Source organism: Vicia villosa, unplaced genomic scaffold (assembly GCF_029867415.1).
Source record: "Vicia villosa cultivar HV-30 ecotype Madison, WI unplaced genomic scaffold, Vvil1.0 ctg.000585F_1_1, whole genome shotgun sequence".
Lineage (NCBI taxonomy): Eukaryota > Viridiplantae > Streptophyta > Magnoliopsida > Fabales > Fabaceae > Vicia > Vicia villosa.
This window is the reverse complement of record NW_026705267.1, coordinates 357,249-377,877: the sequence shown is the minus strand read 5'-3', so window position 1 is coordinate 377,877 and position 20,629 is coordinate 357,249. Positions and strand designations below refer to the sequence as shown.

The 20,629-nt window shown below is 34.4% G+C and overlaps 1 protein-coding gene across 1 annotated transcript; it reads left to right on the top strand.

Moving 5' to 3' along the window:
* Positions 1-10,692: 10,692 nt before the first annotated feature.
* On the top strand, positions 10,693-19,813 carry LOC131629592 (lon protease homolog 1, mitochondrial-like). Its single transcript, XM_058900372.1, has 20 exons — positions 10,693-11,198; positions 11,323-11,388; positions 11,539-11,730; positions 11,842-11,907; positions 12,078-12,119; positions 12,225-12,347; positions 14,314-14,412; positions 14,559-14,624; positions 14,706-14,792; positions 15,349-15,388; positions 15,641-15,812; positions 16,095-16,219; positions 16,600-16,730; positions 16,823-16,927; positions 17,127-17,240; positions 17,421-17,588; positions 17,699-17,800; positions 17,999-18,184; positions 18,617-19,117; positions 19,287-19,813. Exons 1-20 carry the CDS (start codon positions 10,914-10,916, stop codon positions 19,476-19,478), a joined length of 2,862 nt encoding a protein of 953 aa, XP_058756355.1. The 5' UTR covers positions 10,693-10,913; the 3' UTR covers positions 19,479-19,813.
* The last annotated feature ends 816 nt before the right edge of the window (positions 19,814-20,629 follow it).

Sequence of the window (20,629 nt, the reverse complement as noted above, 5' to 3'; positions counted from 1 at the left end):
TGTTCCTGCAATTTAAAATTTTCTTAAAAATCCACGAGTAGTTTGTACTTGATTGCCACACCATTATGTTTTAACCTTTATGGTAGTATGTGTAAATCTATCTAACCCATATTTTACCTGTTTTAGCTTGAATATTCCATAACAGCTTTGTCACGGTTGCTTGATTTCATTCCCCTGCAGAAATGAAGTCCAACCCTCCTTTTGACTTTGGATTGCACACTTTGTCCTAAGCAACCAGAGCCTTCTTACTCATCTCCTCAGTACCACTCCAAAGGAAGTTTCTACAAATAGCTTCAATATGATGAATAACTTTCTTTGGAAGCGGGTAAGCTTGCATCCAATAAGTAGTGATGGCAAAGATCACACTATTAATCAATTGCATCCTACCTGCATAACGCAACAATTTTGTTGTCCAATGTTTTATTCTAGCTATAATTTTATCCATCAGAGGTTTGTAATGATGAACATCCAGCTTATGACTAGATAGGGGAACTCCAAGATACTTACACGGCAAAGTTCCATTTGAGAAATTTGTAGTTTCTTGATTATTTGTTGCACTTGTTCTTGAACCCCTCCAAAGTAAACCTTACACTTTGAGGGATTTGCCTTCATGCCTGTAGCTTCTAAGAAGTATGGAATTCTTGCATCTTGAGTTGCACAAAAATTTCATCCCCTCTAGAGAATAGTATGAGATCATTGGCAAATCAAATGTTTGTTATTCGAAGCTTTTCACATTCGGGATGGTAGTTGAAGTTATGTTTCTTCTGCAATTTCTTCCAGTATTTGTTCATGTATTTCATTACTATCACAAATAGCAGTGGAGAAATTGGATCTCCCTACCTAAGGCCTCTTTTTGCTTTCAGAATCTTGCTGCACTAATCATTTATGTTGTATTTGTATGAGACAGTACTAACACAAACCATTATCCACTTGATGCACTTTGTAGGAAAGTTCGTCTCTCTCATGGTGGTTTCCAAAGTTGTCCATTCCACCATATCGTAGGCTTTTTGAATATTTATTTTAATTTCACATATAGGTGATATGTGCTTCCTCATGTAACCTCTTATGAGCTCCCATGCAATGATGATATTATCATGGATAATCTTTCCTAAGAGAAAAGTATACTGGTTTTCATCAATAATGACATTGATTACCTTATTCAACCTAGTTGTGAGAATCTTTGAGATGATTTTATAGATTGTTGTGCAACAGGCTATTGGTCTTATCTCTCTCGCACTTTTTGTAGTAGAAGTTTTTGGAATCAGAGTCACAATAGTGCAATTTACTGTTGTGTATAATTTATTGTGATAAAGGAACTATTGTATAGCTTTTCTCACATTATTCTTTTTATCAAAATCTAGGTTGACTTGAAAAACTTTGCATTAAAGTCGTATATACCTGGTGCTTTCATATCTCTAATACCATTGAAGGTTGTCCAAATCTCTTGGTCACAAACTATTTGAATCAAGCTATTTTTGTGTGTCTCTTGGAGTTAAGCCACTTGACTAATAGCAATCATATTTGCATGTTTTGTTCTTTGAGAAGTTGTCCTTACAAGGTCTCTATAGAATATGATGATTTCTTACTCAATATCTTTAAACTCAGCTAGAATTCTTCCATCAGCATCTTCCAGTTTGTGTATGTCTTTTGTTTATTTTTTCCTTGGACTATTGCATGAAAATACGTGTTGTTTCTGATCGGTAAAATAGCAAGTGTACTATTTTGCCTCTGTAGTAATAATAGGGAAATTCCCCGAATGTCGATCTCAAGGACTGCACGTTAATATCGAGTTTCAATAGTGGTTCAATTAAACAAAAACTATATTTGGAGTTTTGTTTGCAAATTGTGACTAACAATAATTAAATAAGCAGAAAAATAAATTGGCTTTTTGACAAATATGAGTATTATGGTAGGGTAAAGTGTGTGACTATTTCTATAATAACCTTGGATTCAGATCTCCTCAACAAGTTCATACTATTCAATTACCAGCCCTTTAGATTATTTTCCCCTAAGTCCTTAGCGGGAAAACCTTTGAACATTCATCCTAAATCCTAAGTCCTTAGAGATTTATTATGAAATCAAGCAATTGTTTTATCAAGAGTTAACCGGTAACTATAGGGTATCCCTAGTCCTAGGTGATATCTACTATAATCTAATCGTACAAAAACCTTAACAACCGCGGTCCAGCAAATCATTAACCGTAAATCATTCCTTGTTTGTCCGACAAAGAAAGCATAAAAACATTGTATAATCAAATTGAATAATAAAACATGCAATTGAGGAAATCAAGAATTCAAAGTCATTACAAGATCCAATCAGGGACACCCCCTAGCATTGGGGATTAGCTACTCATATCGTTCAAAGAAAACAAAATATAAAATAGAGACTTTACAAGAATTGAGATGATAGTTGATCTTCAATCGCTTCCGTTCATGATAACCTTCTTCTCTCCCAAACCCTTGTTTTCTCCCATCTTCAATCGTGCTTCTTCTCTCGGCCAAAAAGTCCTTTTCTCCTTCTCCAAATCACTTATTTATCCTCATAGGTTTCCTAGTCTAGGTAAAATACCAAAACTGCCCTCTGGTTCTTTAAAAAAACACAAAATGCTGAATTTCTAAAATCTGACGCGCAGGCTGACACGCCCGTGTCTGCTTCTGCCACTTTTGGGAAGAATTCTTCAGCAGGTCGGACACGGCCGTGTCACTTGACACGGTATGACCGTGTCTGACTCTGCCTCTTTTGGCTTTGACTACAACATCAAAGTTGTAGCTCTTTTCGTTAGCGAAATTTTGCCACCGGAACCGCGTCATTCCGAGTTACGAAGCTCCAGTTATGATCAAAATACTACACGCCTGTCACGGTTTTCAGCTTCTTTTACACCAACACTTGTGCAATTTCCATCTGATCCAGAATTAACCTACAACCACCAAGTAGAGAGATCAAAAGCACCTAATAGACAAAGATAAATGGCACAAAAACAAAATGCACACAAAATAACTAGAACTAGATGAATCAAAGAAAAACACTTAAAAACAACCACAAAGTGTTACCAAGTATGGCGATCTTATGCCGAATTTATGACGAAATTAAGTAGAAATGGTGACCGATCAGTTTCCATCTCCCAGTTTGAGCCAATTGATCATGGCTTTCTGCATAAGAATTTCCCCTTTTGTTTCAGTGGCTTATGTGAGTTCCTCAATCCATTATTTTTCCTTTTGAATGTAGTTCTCGTCGAGTAGTTCTTCTTCTAGAAACGTTTGAGCTCAAGCAAGTTGATTTATAATATCTATGATCATACTCACACTTGCATTCTTTTCCCTGTTTACAATGGGTTATAAGTTTTTCAATTTTCTCCAAACTTTGTACATAGGTCTTCCTTGTTCCTCTATATTCTAGTTGTTCCTGACAAGCTCAATAAACTCAGGTTGATCCACCACACAGTTTAAGAACTTGAAATAGGGGTATTCTCGATGCAACTTAGTATTTTGACTCATTGCCTTGACTATGAGAGCCACATGGTCAAAGATGTGTGCAAGTAAAATTTCCATCTCACAAATAGGGTAATTTTCAAACCAATTTTTACTATAGATAACTCTATCGATGCGGGAGTATGTTATACTAGAAGTGTGTTTATTTGACCATGTGAAATAACTCCCTGTTGCATCATGTTTATAAAGCTTTGTTGCATCCATCATACATTCCAAATCTTTGAACTCAACTTCTTGCACAGTATGGCCACCAATTTTATCCTTAACATAAAGCACATTGTTGAAGTCTTCTATGATCATCCATGGACCTTGTACTGTGTTTTCCAGCTGCTTATATATTCCCACAATTTCCTCCTGTTATCAATTTGGTTATGTGCATATATCACTATTAAGTATTATAACCTCTTATCATTTGTGGTATTTACTTCATAATTTATAAATTGGTTAAAGTTATCCTTCATTGTGATATCCATGCTCCTTTCTTCCCACATTAACAATATTCTTATTAGGATGATGAGAGTAGCTATCCATCAAGTTCCACTTATTACCAAAAACTCTTTTAATTTTATTAGCATTATTCATTTCCACTTTGGTTTCTAAAAGTGCAGCACAAGGCATTTGTAACTTTTTTAGATGGTCTCCAATATCCACATGGCTTGCTATTTTATTTAAGCCTCTTACATTCTAAGCTAACATCATGGTATTGTGGTATTAAGGTTGATGGATTACATCCAATTCCAAGCACCTCGAATCCATTTTTACATCCAATTAAAGCTTCCATTCTTTTTCCTCTATGAGTTCTTTCTATTATGGTTTCTTTTCCTTTATTTTTGTTTGATGATTTTACCACTATTCATTCAGGTTATCCTTTGTCTGCTTATTGGTTTTCCTTATGTGTATTTGGCTCTTTCTCTTGGCTAATTTTCTCTTATTATTTCCTAGTTGGTTTAGCTACCCATATTCGTTATTTTGTTTGATGTTGTATTTTATCCTTACACTCATGTCCCACCTTATTGCATTTTTTACAATAAGGTGGTTTCTATTCATACTCCACTTGTTGCCTCATCTTGTTTCCTTTTAGGTCCCTTATTTTTATGTAAGCCTTCAACCTTGCTATGACATCCACTTACATTAGGACACTTGCATATGATACTCTCAGTTTCTTTGATGTAAATTCATCAATCATCATCGGTTTTCCTATGGCACTAACTATTTTACTTATGCTTATTTCTCTCCAAAATACTAAAGGTAACTGAGGAAAAATCACCCATATTGGTAGAATGCGTAGCAAGTCATCTTTGAGTGTTAAATCAGAAGTCCACTCATGTAAGAACATAAGATTTCGATAGATGGTGTATGACCCTTGCATCAGACCTTCGTGTCTGTCCGATTTTGATCAGAATTCGATTATGAAATATCCTTCTTCATTGTAGAACAATATTGAAAGCGGTACAAAGTTCCAAACAATAGTCATAATCTTCTTTAGTGTATTCATTGATAGCTCTTCCTCCATTGCAAACATTAGTAACGCATTTTCTCAGTATTCAAGTTCCGACTCAATGTCTTGCTCCTCAATTAGCACTTTGATTTCTCCATTCACAATAGTTGGTGCATTATATTCTATTTTAATTCCATTTAAAGCTAAGCGATTACTTTTGATTACATCTACCCAAGGTTTTAGTTGCGCCTCTTTGGTCTCAAGATTTGGGTCTTCTGTATTGTCTTCTATAATCGGCTCCAGAGTCACCTTAGGGTTCAAATCTACTTCTCGAGGTTGTTGATTTGCCCCCTTTCCATTCGTTAATTCTACTTGGATCTTCTGATGGCTCCTCGTTCCTTCCAATTGGTTCTTTATGTTATCTAATCTAGCATTAGGCAATGGCGAATACACTCTAACCATCATCGAAGGCGTCGTTGCCGCCTGTTTCTCCGAACAACTGCGATTAGTCCCATTTGCCCAAGTATAAAATCTTAATCAATATTTATAATATTATTCGATACATTATAAATGATTTTATCTAAAAAAACAAAATTAAATTATAATATACCTTTTAATATTGATTATACATAATAAATTAATTATTTTTAATTTTAATTAATTTTTTTAAAATTAATTTTAAAATTCATTAAATTTAAAAAACAAAATTAGTAAGATACATGTGAATTCGCACGAGTAAATTTATTTGCTATGGTATAGAATATGTTTATTTGAAATAGTATAAAATATATTTAGATACACGTGTAAATTTTAAATGAGTTACTTAATTGTAAAATGAACAATAATCCTATAAACTCGATTATATTAAATAACCACACACAAAAAAAAGGACTCGTAAGATGAAGAAAGAAAAAAAATTAATATTTAAAAATAAAATTTTTGTCTTTCAAATAGAGACAATTATTTGATTAAAATAAAATAGATATTGTCATGTTAGTGATATGTGGGATGAAAAATTAGTTTCCTATAGGGATGACAGTTGTACACATACTCAATGGGCACACACAAAAATTACCCACAACGGATAGAGTAAAAATCCTTAAAAATGAGTATGGGTACGGACACAAATAATTACCCATTAAAATATGCGGGTATGGGTACCTTAGTACCCACCCATCCCATACCCGTACAATGTATATATGTATATTTTAATTGATATCCTCATATAAAAATTGTATGTCTATATAATTGAAAAATACATCACATTTAAACTATTAAACAATTTAATATAAGTGGCGTTTATTTCAAAATTCGATAGTAAAATTCTTGACTTTTTTTGATAATTTTGTTTTAAAAAATTAAAATAATATGATATTTTTCAATTGATAGATTTTTTACTAGAAATGTGGGTAACTGGTGCGAGTAAGGGTACTTAGTACCCACAGGATACGAGTACGTGTATAAAGTTTAATGCCCACGCAGGTATGGGGACAGATACTATAGTACCCTACCCATTGTCATCCCTAGTTGTCTGCACTGCTATTGAGTACTATCTTATTTTATTGAATATAAAAAAAATTAGATACACGTATAAATGTAAATTTGAAATGAGTTACTTAATTGTTAAATAAATAATAATTTTATAAATTAAATTGTATTAAGTAATCATAAAATAATGGATCCATAAGATGGAGAAAGAAAAAAATTTACATTTGAAAATAACAATTTTGCTCTCGAATAAAGACAATTATTGATTAAAAATAAAATAGATATTGTATTGATAACGACTTGTTAGTTGTCTAAACAATTTTATAAAATAATTTGTTAATTTTATAACTATGAATTGTTTTTTAATAACTAAGATTAATGTTTTAATAACTATAAAATGATAATGTTTTTTTTTTTTGTTGAGACTAAGTTCTGTGTTTTGAAAATTCAACATTTTGTATGTGTTCTTCTCCGTTACATTAAAAAACGGGTTCAATTTTTTTATTCATAAATAGAAACAATAAAATGGAATATATATATATATATATATATATATATATATATATATATATATATATATATATATATATATATATATATATATATATATATATATATATATATATAGAGAGAGAGAGAGAGAGAGAGAGAGAGAGAGAGAGAGAGAGAATTAAAATAAAAGTGAGAAAGTATGAATAAAAGAAAAGTGGAGAAGATTTAGAATTTGAATTAAGAGAGGATAAGGAAGAGATAAAGTTGAAGTTAAAAAATGAGTTAATGGAATAAAGTCGTGTGTCGCTTTTTTTTAAACAAAGAGGGCCGAAGCTCGGAAAAACAAGTCGTGTGTTACTCTGTGGTTGATTAAAATGAAGAAAAAAAGAGACATTAACTAATTTACTTTTAACCTTTTGTTAGTTTAAATTAATATAATATAAAATGACAATTTACGTGATTTGGAAATATCTTTTTTTCTTAATTATATAGTTGATTTTAGTTTAATGGATTTCAAACCCCGTGCCTTTAAGAGTATTGTACATAAGTGCCCACCAGCTGGGCTAATACAAAAATTTATTTGTTAATAAAATTAAAATATAATTAAATCATATACAAACTGCTTCTTTATTTTTTATTATAATTTCACATAATAGGTGTTTGGATTCAGTTGTTAATTCTTTCTCGTTGTGCTTTACAAGTGGTTATGCATCATAATAGGCGGGATTGTAGGTCTGAAAATCATAAGTCATTGCAACAACACCATATTTTATAGTGTTTAGCTACTTTGAGAGACGCAGATGGTCTTGCCAAGTTAGTTGATAGTGTGTTGGGCAGCTCTGAGCAAGGTAATTTGGGTCGCGGTGGAGTTCATATTGAAGGAAAAGATTAAAACATGAGCTCTAATGTCAAGCAATGCATTCGCAAGGTTGCAAATGGCTATTTCATAACGACTATAAAAGTGTTAGGGTCATTCGGAGTGCCCCCTATAATGGACATACTATTATAATGGACATACAATAAAAGCTTTGGAGGTTAAACACCCATATATACCACCTCCCTTCAGGCCGACCACCTTGTTCTCAAAAGATCACCTAGTTACTGATGCATATAATATCTTAAAGTGCATTAAATCATTCCCCAAAGGGACGTCATACGGTATAGATGGTTTGCATGCTCAACATATATTAGACACAATGCATGGAAAAGGTTATATTGTGGCAAGAGATCTTTTATACACAATCATCTCTAGTTGTTAACTTATGACTATGAAGGAAATGTCCCATGAGTTTGGCAGAGTTTATTTCCTCTGCATCCTTAATGGTGTTATTAAAGCTTGATGGTGGGATACGACCAATTGTTATGAGTTCTATTTGGAAGCGGTTGGTATCCAAGGTTGCTATGAAAAAGGTCAATAGAGACGGGGCACATTATCTCAATGATTTGTAGTTTAGGGTTGGGGTAATGGGTGGTGTTGAGGCCATTTTGCACAGTGCTAGCAGGGTGTTAAGCAAGCAACACATAGATGGTTCCTTGGCTATGCTCACTGTAGATTTCTCATATGCTTTTAATATGGTAGATCGATCAGCCCTATTGCGTGAGGTGAGGATGCAACACCCATCTATTTCTTTATGGGTTGAGTTTCTTTATGGTCAAGCAGCAAGGTTGTACCTTAGGGATGTGCATATTATGTCAGTCACCAGAATGCAATAAGGTGACCCGTTATGGTCGCTCCTTTTTGCTCTTGTGTTACACCCACCCATTCATCAGGTAAGAGACAATTGTAAGCTTATTTTTCTTGCATGGTATCTTGATTATGGAACTATCATATGGGGATTCACATGAGGTGGCTAAAGCCCTTGGCGTTATTCAGGAGGTAGGTCCAGGATTAAGTCTCAAATTGAATATTTGCAAGACTAAGATCTTCTGGCCTTCATGCAATGGTAGTAAACTTCGTGAGAGTTTTTTCCCGTCGGACATTAGGAGGCCGATGTCAGGGATTAAGTCTCAAAATGAATGTTCGCAAGACTAAGCCTTCATGCGATGGTAGTAAACTCTATGAGGATTTTTTTCTCGTCAGACATTGAAAGACCGACGTTAGGGATGAAGTTGCTTGGAAGGGCTATTAGTCGAGATGACAAATTTATTAAGGGGTTATACATGAAGAGAGATTTCAGTGCTATTGAACTAATGCACATTCTACCATAAATAAGGGATACTTAGAGTGAGCTTTTTCTACTTTGATCATGCATGGGTATTGCCAATTTGTTTTTTGGCCTAAGAACGTGCCAACCTAATCTTATGGAGGAAGTAGATATTTAGTTTGTTAAAGAGTTACAAGGGGCGGTTAAAGACATTATGGTTGGTTGAGGTCTTTTCTTTGGGGACCTCTAATGGAGGGTGGCTTCTTTACCCATTAGAGTTGTGGGTTTGGGTTTGTACTTGACATTAGAGGTTGTCTCATACACTTTTATAACTTCTAGGGCCCAATCTTGGGTAGCTTTAATTTGTTCAGAAAATGCTCATAATTGATACAAAAAGATGCTACCAGACCTCAAACATAATATTCACAACTTAGTTTGATAACTTTTATCTTGAAATTATCGCAACAACACCAAGAAACTTCCCAGTATAACTTGTATTAACATGTAAACTATACATCCTGAAACTTATCGACCAATTCAAAACTGATAATCCTTTAATACCATAAGTCAATTGTAGTGCACCAGACTTGTCTACTATTGCCTCTGTTGTGTGCATCTCAGATCCAAATTTGAAACCTTGCAAAAACAAATTCAAAGGACTTCGTGATGGAAAGAAACAAAAACATCAGTATATATTTATAACTGAAAAGCTCATGTACATGGATTTTCTAACCACATATCCTTACATTAATAATAAAGTAGAAAAATGGTTGTGTCATAGAAATCGGTGTATGCACTTCAAACACTGCAGCAACAACTTTCAAACCCATACCCACCTTTAAGTTCGTGACCCACCTTTAATAATAAAAAAATGCAAACCTAAAAACTCAATCTTGTAAATAATTTCAAAACGGAAAACCTAATAATGTCAATGCCAAAAATTTGTTAAAAATACTTACATGTTTATCATACATAATCATCTCAAAATGTTCCTTATTCACCAGCTCAAACGATTTCCCCATCTTAAAGTGAAAAAGGAGTTTAGAGATTCGAACTATTGAGGGTTAAAGTTTCGTTCATAAAAGCAGAGATGGAGAGATGATGAAAGAGAAGAGAGAAAGAGATGAAAGCAAAAGGTTGAAGTATCTAAAGAAACAAAGTATATAAGGCATGGTTAGAAGAGGGTGATAAAATGTGTGTGATTGGATATTCCAGCTAGTTATGGTTTGAATAGAAAGGCATGGTTAGAAGTTGAAATAGAATCAAATTTTGTGGAATAGTTAGTGGTAGAGAGTGAAAAACATATAATTACTCGTTGGACCCAAACATAGTGCAGGTTTTGGTTGGAAAAAATAAACTTTGAACACAAAATGTCTTCAATTTAGTGATTTATCAAGAGGCAAAGACAATTGTGAGTTTTTCAAAAACAACTATTTTTCTTATATTATAAATAGATGTTATTTTAGTAAAAACACTTGTTTTAAAATAAATATCATTTTCACTTTTCAAATTCTTGCTTCTGATTACCACTACTACACTACTTTCAAAACATAATTTTCCTTTACTTTAATAAATAGTGAAAATTCACCGTAGAAAAAACAAAAAAGACAGTGATAAAACATCGAGGTCAAAAGCGTACTTATTGAACAAGAAAGGTCAGTTTAGTAAACCTGGAAGACGAGGGTTTAACAAGGTTTAACAAATCTACACACCCCATTTCTCCCTCGCTTTCGCTTCCACTCACTACAATCAATGGTGGTTATCGCCACCCTCAAAACCCATTCCATTCTCTAATCATCTAACAGCACTTCAATTTCAATTTCCACAACCCTATTCCCACCATTCCCCTCATCCCCAAATCCAATGTTGAAGCTCATTTCATCCTCTCGCATCCACCGCCTAAACCCCGCCGCAGTACCGATGCTCCGTCCCGCAGCAGAGTCCGCATCGCCGTTGCTCAGAGTTCTGAGCTCCCTCAGCGGATTGAGCCGGAACCATCGTTATTTGGGAGGTCGGCTTTTTTTCTGTTCGGATTCCAGTGACGGAGTCGATCATGTCGTTGATGCTGAAGTTAAAGCGGCGGAGGATACTACGTCAAAGGCCTCTGCTATTGTCTCCACGTACCCTAGACCCGAAGATTACCTAACTGTTGGTTTCGGATTTTACTTGTTTTTTTAGCTGCTGAAATGTTTCAATTTTGTAGTACCTATTGCACCCTCTATCATCGAAGTTTTCACTTAATGATTATTTTTTCTATTTTCCTTTGGATCAGGTTTTGGCATTACCATTGCAGCACAGACCCCTTTTCCCAGGATTTTACATGCCAATCTTTGTTAAGGTATGGTGAGTTGCCAACAATGATTATTTAAGTCACTGTCTTTGCTCATTACATGCTTCTGGCTTAACCATATGGTGTTTGGTTCAATGTGACATAGAACTTGTAATCAAATTTGTGTTAGTTCTATTGATTATTTAACTATGCGTCCAGGACCCCAAAGTGTTGGCAGCTTTACAGGAGAGTCGAGAACGGCAAGCCCCTTATGCTGGTGCTTTCCTCCTAAAAGACGAGCCTGACACTGATCCCAATGTAGTATCTAGTTCTGACACAGAAAAGAATGTATATGATATAAAAGGAAAAGAGTTGTTTAACCGTCTACATGAAGTTGGGACTCTTGCCCAAGTATGTTGTTTTTATATGCAGCTTAATAGTTGTTTTATTGCTTTCAACAAATTACTTGTTTAGATTTGATAACTGCCTAACTTTTGTAAAAAATCCTGTTTTGAATTCCAGATTTCAAGTATCCAGGGTGATCAGGTGATCCTGATTGGTCATCGACGTCTACGCATAACAGAGATGGTTGGTATTGAACATGCTAAAATTAAGAAAAAACAGTGTTTGTTAATATTTTGGTGCCATTCGCCCCATATTTGTGCCTGAGTTTTGTTCACAGGGATTCTGATTTCCGATAATCATTTGTCTACAGCTGAAGTATTCTGATTGTTGTTTAAAATTTTCCTTTTTTGTAGGTTAGTGAGGACCCGCTTACTGTAAAAGTTGATCATCTCAAGGCAAGTCTTTATTGATTGCTTCCCCATTTTGTATTTTCATTGAAATGAAATTTTTTATTGGACAAGCATCTCTTATCTTTTATTGACTTTTACTTAATGCTGCAGGATAAATCTTATAACAAAGAGGATGAGATCATAAAGGCCACATCTTTTGAGGTCATATCGACACTTAGGGACGTTCTTAAAACAAGCTCTCTTTGGAGAGATCATGTTCAGACTTACTCTAAGGTTTAAACTTTAGACCCTTCTATGCTTGTGTTTATTGAAACATGGGAATGGGGAGGGGATTGGAGTAGTCCTTTGATTATGTGCTAGGTTTGTTTGCATTTCTTTGCTAGAATTTTTGAAAGTTGGAATGACACCTTTAGTTTGTAGTCTGTGAATTTTAAACTACTTGATTATTATTATTTTCTTTTTTGTATTGCGACTAAGTACAAACTCTCGAATAGTTGGCTCCATATTGCTTCTTCCATGCAAACAACATCCCCAATATTACTACTTTGTAGGTTAAATTATTCTACTCTATTGTTACACAGCATGTTCAAATATGGAATATAGTTGATGTCAATCTCTGATAATTTTACCACCAGTGGGATTGTAGAGATAGAAATATGGAATATAGTTAGGTCAATCTTTGGAGAGATCATGTTCAGACTTACTCTAAGGTTTAGACTTTAGACCCTTCTGTGCTCGTGTTTATCGGAACATGAGTATGGGGAGAGGATTAGCGTAGTCCTTTGATAATGTGCTAGGTTTGCTTATATTGCTTAGTTAGAATTTTTGGAAGTTGGAATGACACCTTCAATTTTTAGTCTGAATTTTAAACTACTCAGTTATTATTATTTTTCTTTTTTGTATTGCGACAAACTCTAGAATAGTTGGATGCATATTGACAATTCCATGCAAACACCTCAAATGTTATTACTCCTTAGGTTTAACCTGTTCTACTCTATTGTCAGTCAGCTTGTTCAAATATGTAATATAGTTGATGTCAATCTTTGTGATAATTTTACCACCAGTGGGAGCCGCACCCTATTTTAAATACCTTGACAATGAACCTTAAAAATTAAGATATCTTGATAACAGTCAGGGATAGTTTGGATGAGCTTATTTAGAGCTTACTTCAGTTTATTTTATAGTATAAGCTCTTATGTTAGTATTTGGATATACTTATAAAAATAACTCACGACATTTCCACAAGCCTTTTTCAGCTAGCTTATGAATAAGCGTTCAATTATGCTCTGTAGAATAGCTTAATGAATAAGCCCTTGATCAAGAGCCTGCTTGTCTTATTTTATTTGTTTCTTAGAAATAATCTGATATTAGTGAGTGTAGTAGATTAGCGAGGAGATTAGAAAATGATTTTCATTATTAAAAACAAACAACATCTGCTTTTAGTTTGCAGGAATAGTCTAAGGAATAATCTTTAGTTCATTTCATCTGAAAATCACGTTATTTAATCTTAAACAAATGGGCCATTAGTTGTTTATCGATTTGCATCCTGAATCTAAGTTCTATGGAGTTCTTGGCTGTACTTTCAAACAGGTTTCTTGCAATTTTCTCATATTAAATCCTAGTAGGGTTTATGGATTCTTGGAGGTTCTTCTACTTAACTTACTGCATAACACACTATGCATCCTGCTGTTTCGTTCTCTTGCATATCAAATATGTTAACAAATAACAAGAGTGGAATTTCCTCTGAAGTGCATATCTGCATTGTTGTTATCCTTCAATGAGGTGTTGCTGTTCTATGAAGTAAAGGCACTTCATTGTTCTCTGACCATATTTATCATACAGTTTGTGGACACATAAATTTGACATTTTCCACAAGATTTTTGTATTTCAAACAAGACCATTTGAATATATAGCATATTGATGATTTGAACTTGTTAGATCTCTTAAAAAGAGAGTATTTGAATATCATAAATTTGAAGACTAAACATCAATGAGCCAGTTGTATCACTCAAAAAGATTGTTAATTTTCTCAGAAACTAATGGGTAATGCATCACTCTTTTTCCTACATATGCATGAACGAATCAGTAATAAATGCCTTTTCTTGTACCCTTTTTTTTTGCTTCGAAATAAAAACAAACTGGAGTAATTAATGTGGTGATTGTTATATGTTTTGATACTGGGTTAGCCGTTGCTTTTATCATTTTAATATGTTGAATTATCTCTTCGCTAATGGTGCAGCATATAGGTGATTTTACTTATGCAAGGCTAGCAGATTTTGGAGCGGCAATATCTGGGGCAAACAAATTGCAATGCCAGCAAGTGCTTGAAGAGCTAGATGTGAGTAAATTTGAAGTTGACACCTAAGAAACATTGACTTTGTGGAAGTTTTTAATTCTGTATTACTATCAAAATAACAAAGATTTGAGCAATTGAACATTGGGTTTTTTAACATTTGAAGATGCATTTGTTGTTTTGTTGAGTAGGTGTATAAACGATTGAAACTTACACTCGAGTTGGTAAAGAAAGAAATGGAAATCAGTAAGATTCAGGTAATGATGCATCTGGGTTTCATGTGTGTTGTACTTAATTTTTCATCATTTATTTATTGAAGTTTGTGTTGGTTATTGCAGGAATCAATTGCAAAAGCAATTGAAGAAAAGATAAGTGATGAGCAGCGCCGCTATTTGTTAAATGAGCAGCTTAAGGCCATAAAGAAGGTATAAAACCTCCATGATTTGGTTTGATTAGTGTCCCTCAAATCCTAGGCAAACCTTTTTTACTTCTTCTGATAACAATGAAATTCTATGATTCAGAAAGTTGGTCTATTGCATCTATTATGCATGCATGGGGTAAAACTTATAAGCTTCAACACGTGGGGTCTATTGGTCTATTGCACACAAGATACTGTTTGAATTTTTTCTTTCGATACGTGGGGTAAAACTTATAAGCTTCGACAGGCTGCCGGCTTTAACTAGTTAGCTAAGCTGTGCTTTATGCACCATTGCTTTGCAGAACCCCTAATTCTATGTGTAGAATCCAAACTCATAATTTACTATTCACGGCTACAGTAGGCTTTATAGCTTATCCTGTGGTTTATAAAGTTTTGGTGCTATCTAGGCCTTTGATCTTCCTGGCATTTCCCTTTACCCTAACACGAGTACAGTTATAATTTATATAGATATGTATATGTATAATATGCTTTGCTGAATGCTCTACTATATAAGTTGGCCTTTGATTATTTTTCTTGTAATTTGAGTTTTATTCAATTTGCAGGAATTGGGACTGGAGACTGATGACAAGACAGCTCTTACCGGTTGGTTTTGATTTTTTTCTTCATCTCTTATAACAAGATGGTGAATTTCTATTATAACTTGTTTCCTGCAAAAGATGATGTAGGCAGGGGGGTTGAAATCTTTTCGGCTACCAAGTTACTAACAATTTTCACCTAACTGTATTTTGTGTTTTAGCTGACAGTTCTTGTTCTTTTTAGTTAATCGCTTTTCTAGAGTATACTTACTAATGGAATTTGTTTCTAAGATAATGTTAACTTTAATTTTTAATTCAGGTAAATTCAGGGAAAGGATTGAACCTAAACGAGAAAAATGCCCACCTCATGTCTTACAAGTTATAGATGAAGAACTCACAAAGCTACAACTGTTGGAGGCTAGTTCTAGTGAATTCAGTGTTACCCGCAACTACTTGGACTGGTTGACTGCACTGCCTTGGGGTGAATACAGGTTTGTATACATGGAATTTCATTCTTATTATTATTGCTAGACTAATTTAAATTTATCTATGGTTTAAATGTATGCCTCATGGAGAAAACAACCCCCTAGTCCCTTACCATTCATGTGGTGGGACAGATGTATTTGATAGTTTTCATTTAGGAAAGCTTTTTAAAGATGACAGCTAAAATGCACAAGCATAATCTTCATAGGCTCTTGGGTGCACTAGGTTTGTATTTCGTAAGTTACTGTATTGAAAATCACGAGTCTGAATCTGTTAATTTCCCTATCCAGTGATGAGAACTTTGATGTTACTGGTGCACAAAAGATTCTTGATGAAGACCATTATGGATTAACTGATGTGAAGGAAAGAATATTGGAATTCATAGCTGTTGGGAAATTAAGAGGGACTTCACAAGGTAAATGTAATCATTTATGTAAAATCCTGATGTCCATTTTTTCTCTATTTTCAAACATTTTATGGCAAAACAAGCCTGCTCTGGAGTGGGTGCTGTTAGCTGTTTTAACTGGTATAAATTTAATGTTAGATTTGAAATAACAATTTAAAATATTATAGGCATGCCTAACTTTGTTAGGCTTTGAAATGTGATGCATATTCTTTTGTCCAAAATTCAATCACGAGACACTCAATTTTATGTGTTACACTGATTCTAGCTCAAAATGCTTTAAGATATTGGCCTCTTTAAGCCAACTCATGTAGTTAAATTTCAAGCCTTTGGTGCTTGCCTATGGTCTTTGCCAAAAGTCTGACATGGTTCCTGATTTTTCTTATATGCAGGAAAAATTATCTGTCTTTCTGGTCCACCAGGAGTGGGAAAAACAAGTATTGGCCGTTCAATTGCACGTGCCTTGAACCGTAAGTTCTTCCGGTTCTCTGTTGGAGGATTGGCTGATGTGGCTGAAATCAAGGTAAATAAAATCTGTGTCCTTTACTAGGTTGAACTGATACCAATTATATAATGTGTGGCAGTGTTTTGTATCATTAATGTTGAATTTTACAGGGGCATCGCCGAACATATATAGGTGCTATGCCAGGAAAGATGGTACAATGCCTTAAGAATGTGGGAACAGCCAACCCTCTTGTTTTGATAGATGAGATTGACAAAGTAAGATGTCGCTAGGCAGTTCAATTTATTTGTGGCCGAGTAATTTTGTTTTCTGATTTCCCTTTTGTATATACGCGCTTCCGGTCCTAATGGATATAATGCATGGATTCTAGTTTTATTAATTTTGTTATGATTCCCAATCTTAAATATTCTATTAAAAGGGCAATTAGTATTTGACCCTGTTTTATTCAATTGGTAGTTGGGCAGAGGACATGCTGGTGATCCAGCAAGTGCTTTGCTAGAGCTCCTGGACCCTGAGCAGAATGCTAATTTTCTGGACCACTATCTTGATGTTCCCATTGATTTATCAAAGGTAAGTGTTTATTAGTTACATGTTGCTTGCTGATCTAAAAGGATTTATATTATCTTTCTATAGCTAGTCTGTATAGTCAAATAATTTTTAAATGGATAGCTTTCATCGAGTACCTCGAAGCCAAAGTTGTCACACTGACTATTTTACCATGTCAACTAATGCCCTGGAATCATGCTGCAGGTTCTTTTTGTTTGCACTGCAAATGTAGTGGAGATGATACCAAATCCCCTGTTGGATAGGATGGAGGTTGTTGCTATTGCTGGGTATATTACTGATGAGAAAATGCACATTGCAAGAGATTATCTGGAGAAAACTACACGTGAAGCATGTGGAATAAAGCCTGAACAAGTATTTAACTTTTTCACCCGTTTACAGGGTTCCTTTTTCAATTGGTTTTATTTCCTTATTCATTTTAATTGGTTGAAAAAGTAGTTGACTAAAAAATTAATTTGCTTCAGGTGGAGGTGACTGATGCTGCTCTTCTTGCTCTAATAGAAAGTTACTGCCGAGAAGCAGGAGTCAGAAACCTTCAAAAGCATATAGAGAAAATTTACCGGAAGGTATAATATATTTTTTGTCATTACTTTCAGCTTTTAGTTACTGACGCAGTGAAATATGCTATATTGTGTGGTTGAATAGACAGCCATTCTTGATATATGGGTTTCAAATTTAGTGACTGCAGTTTGTTCATCACTTCATTTGAATTTAAATTTAGTAAATGCATTCGGCGCCCTGAAATATTCTGTTTGACATGGCAGATAGCACTACAACTTGTGAGGCAAGGGGAAACCATTGATGCTGCTCTTGAAACAGGTCCAAATACCACTCCAAAAGAGAACCCTGTGTTGATAGAGAGTAGTGATTCTGAACATATGGATGAAGACCCTATAGACGTTGATGAGTTGCAAACAAATCCACCCGCAGACGAATCTACAGATATTGAGGTAGTATAACACTGATAGCGCAATCATGATTCTCTCTTGTAAAACAGTTTTTTTTTTTGAATTTTAATTTGGTTCATTGAGCAAGATAACGAAAACCTACTAATGTGAAGCACTAATGGGATGTTGACAACTTACAAAGTCTTTTTCCTTAATATATACTTCAATGGTATGCTAGTGCCGCCATAAACTTACTTTTTTGGGGGGGTTTTACTGGCTTTTCTGCGACTAGTACAAAAGCTACATCTGTTTTAAACTGGCAAAAAATTACAATGTTTTCTGTTTGAAGATGAGACTTCAATCTAGAATCTGAAATCTTTTCCGTGATTCAGTAACCACTACACATACTATTTTTTTCTGTGAAACCTTAGACTTTTATACGGTCCATCGCTACTGACTCACAAAATTGATATTTATGGATCTCAATTTTGGCAGGTTGCAAAAGAAAGAGAGGAAGATAAGGAAATTGAAAAGGTTTTGGTTGATAAATCGAATTTAGATAATTATGTTGGCAAGCCTGTCTTCCATGCAGAGCGCATCTATGATCAGACACCTACTGGGGTTGTAATGGGTCTTGCCTGGACTGCAATGGGTGGTTCCACTCTGTATATAGAGACTACATTTGTTGAGGAAGGGGATGGAAAAGGAGCACTACATGTCACTGGTCAATTAGGAGATGTGATGAAAGAAAGTGCTCAAATAGCTCACACAGTTGCCAGATCTATACTACATGAGAAAGAACCAGAAAATGCTTTCTTTGCGAATTCAAAGTTACACCTCCATGTTCCTGCAGGGGCTACACCAAAGGATGGACCAAGTGCTGGTTGCACGATGACCACTTCTCTGCTGTCCCTTGCCTTGAAGAAGCCCGTGAAGAAGGATCTAGCAATGACTGGGGAAGTGACACTTACAGGGAAGATTCTTCCCATTGGCGGGGTATGTTGAGAAAACTGAAATATTTTTGTTAAAGTTTTTTGGATCCACAGAAACTTTGCATCTTAAAGTCCAACAAACTAACTATTTATCTGTAGCATAAGTATTTTTTGCCACGACTTTTCGCAAACTTTGTGTCTGAAACTGTCTGTTGATGCTATGCAATTTGCAGGTTAAGGAGAAAACCATTGCTGCAAGAAGGAGTGATGTTAAGACTATAATATTTCCTTCGGCAAACAGGAGAGATTTTGATGAGCTAGCACCTAATGTAAAAGAAGGTCTTGATGTGCATTTTGTTGAAGACTACTTGCAGATCTTTGATTTGGCTTTTGGTGATGAGAAGTCTCACAATACAGAGAACTAAATCACCAATGTCCTGTAGGATCTTGAGATGAAACCTGATTCTTTATTGAGGTGGGAACCGGCCTGAGTTTTGTACTATATTGATTTATTAGTGCCGAAGATTTTTCGAGTTTTTCTTCATCTCTTCCCCTATGTTCGGTGAAGTATACTTTTCTTTTTTCAGTCTGATGCATCCCAATTGTAATATGTACATTCATCTTCATTTAAATTTACATTTGATCAAACCAGTTGTTTATTAAATGTTGTACTTTTGCAAAGGCTGGGATGATCATACTCCAAGGGAGAATATTATAACATTTTCAATAATACAAAATTAACATCCGCAATGGAATGGTACCTGCTTCTTCGTTTGTCTTTTAATTTTAGTTCAGGTAAATTATGATTTTCCTTCCTTACATCTTGTCTTTTTAGTGCACAGTTGTAGTTTATTTCTGCTACTTACACCTAATTCCAGTTATACCCCTAAGACACAAATTAAACGATTCTAACTTTCAAAATTCCCATTTTCTCATTTATTTTTCAAAACCATATTTTAATTTCTGATCTTCCTCTTCAGAACTATCTCTCACCTCTTGTTCAAATGTGAACAACATTAATCAAATATTGAAGAAATTTGTATAAGGTCTTCTGTTGGCATTATTAGCTCTATGAAATTTAATGATTTCGTGTCTAAAAAATGTTCATAAACTTAGTTCAAATATGTTTGGGTGAAATCAATTTATGTTCCACATGTAGATTATGAGTTTTTAAATCTTATGCAAACTTAGTTCAAATATGTTTATGTAAACTCATTTTAAGTATTTTTACGGAAACTTATTTCCCATATCATTTGTATATTGTGAGTTTATAGATCATACTCAAACACAATTTAAGTATATTTAAGTAAATTCGAATCAAGTACGCATTGTTCAAATATGTAAACTCATTTTAAGTGTGTTTAAGTAAACTTAGTTCAAATACCACTTATGTATTATGAGTTTTATAGTACAATCTTAGGATAAAAAATATTCTTTATTCTTTTGTTTTTTATAAACATTTTAAGACACTAAGGTTAAATCACAATTCTATAGGAAGATTATAGTTCTTTAAATTCTTTGTCAAGGTTGTCACTCTAGCTTAGGGCTCAGGCTAGGGTGAGAGGCCTGTTTAGGT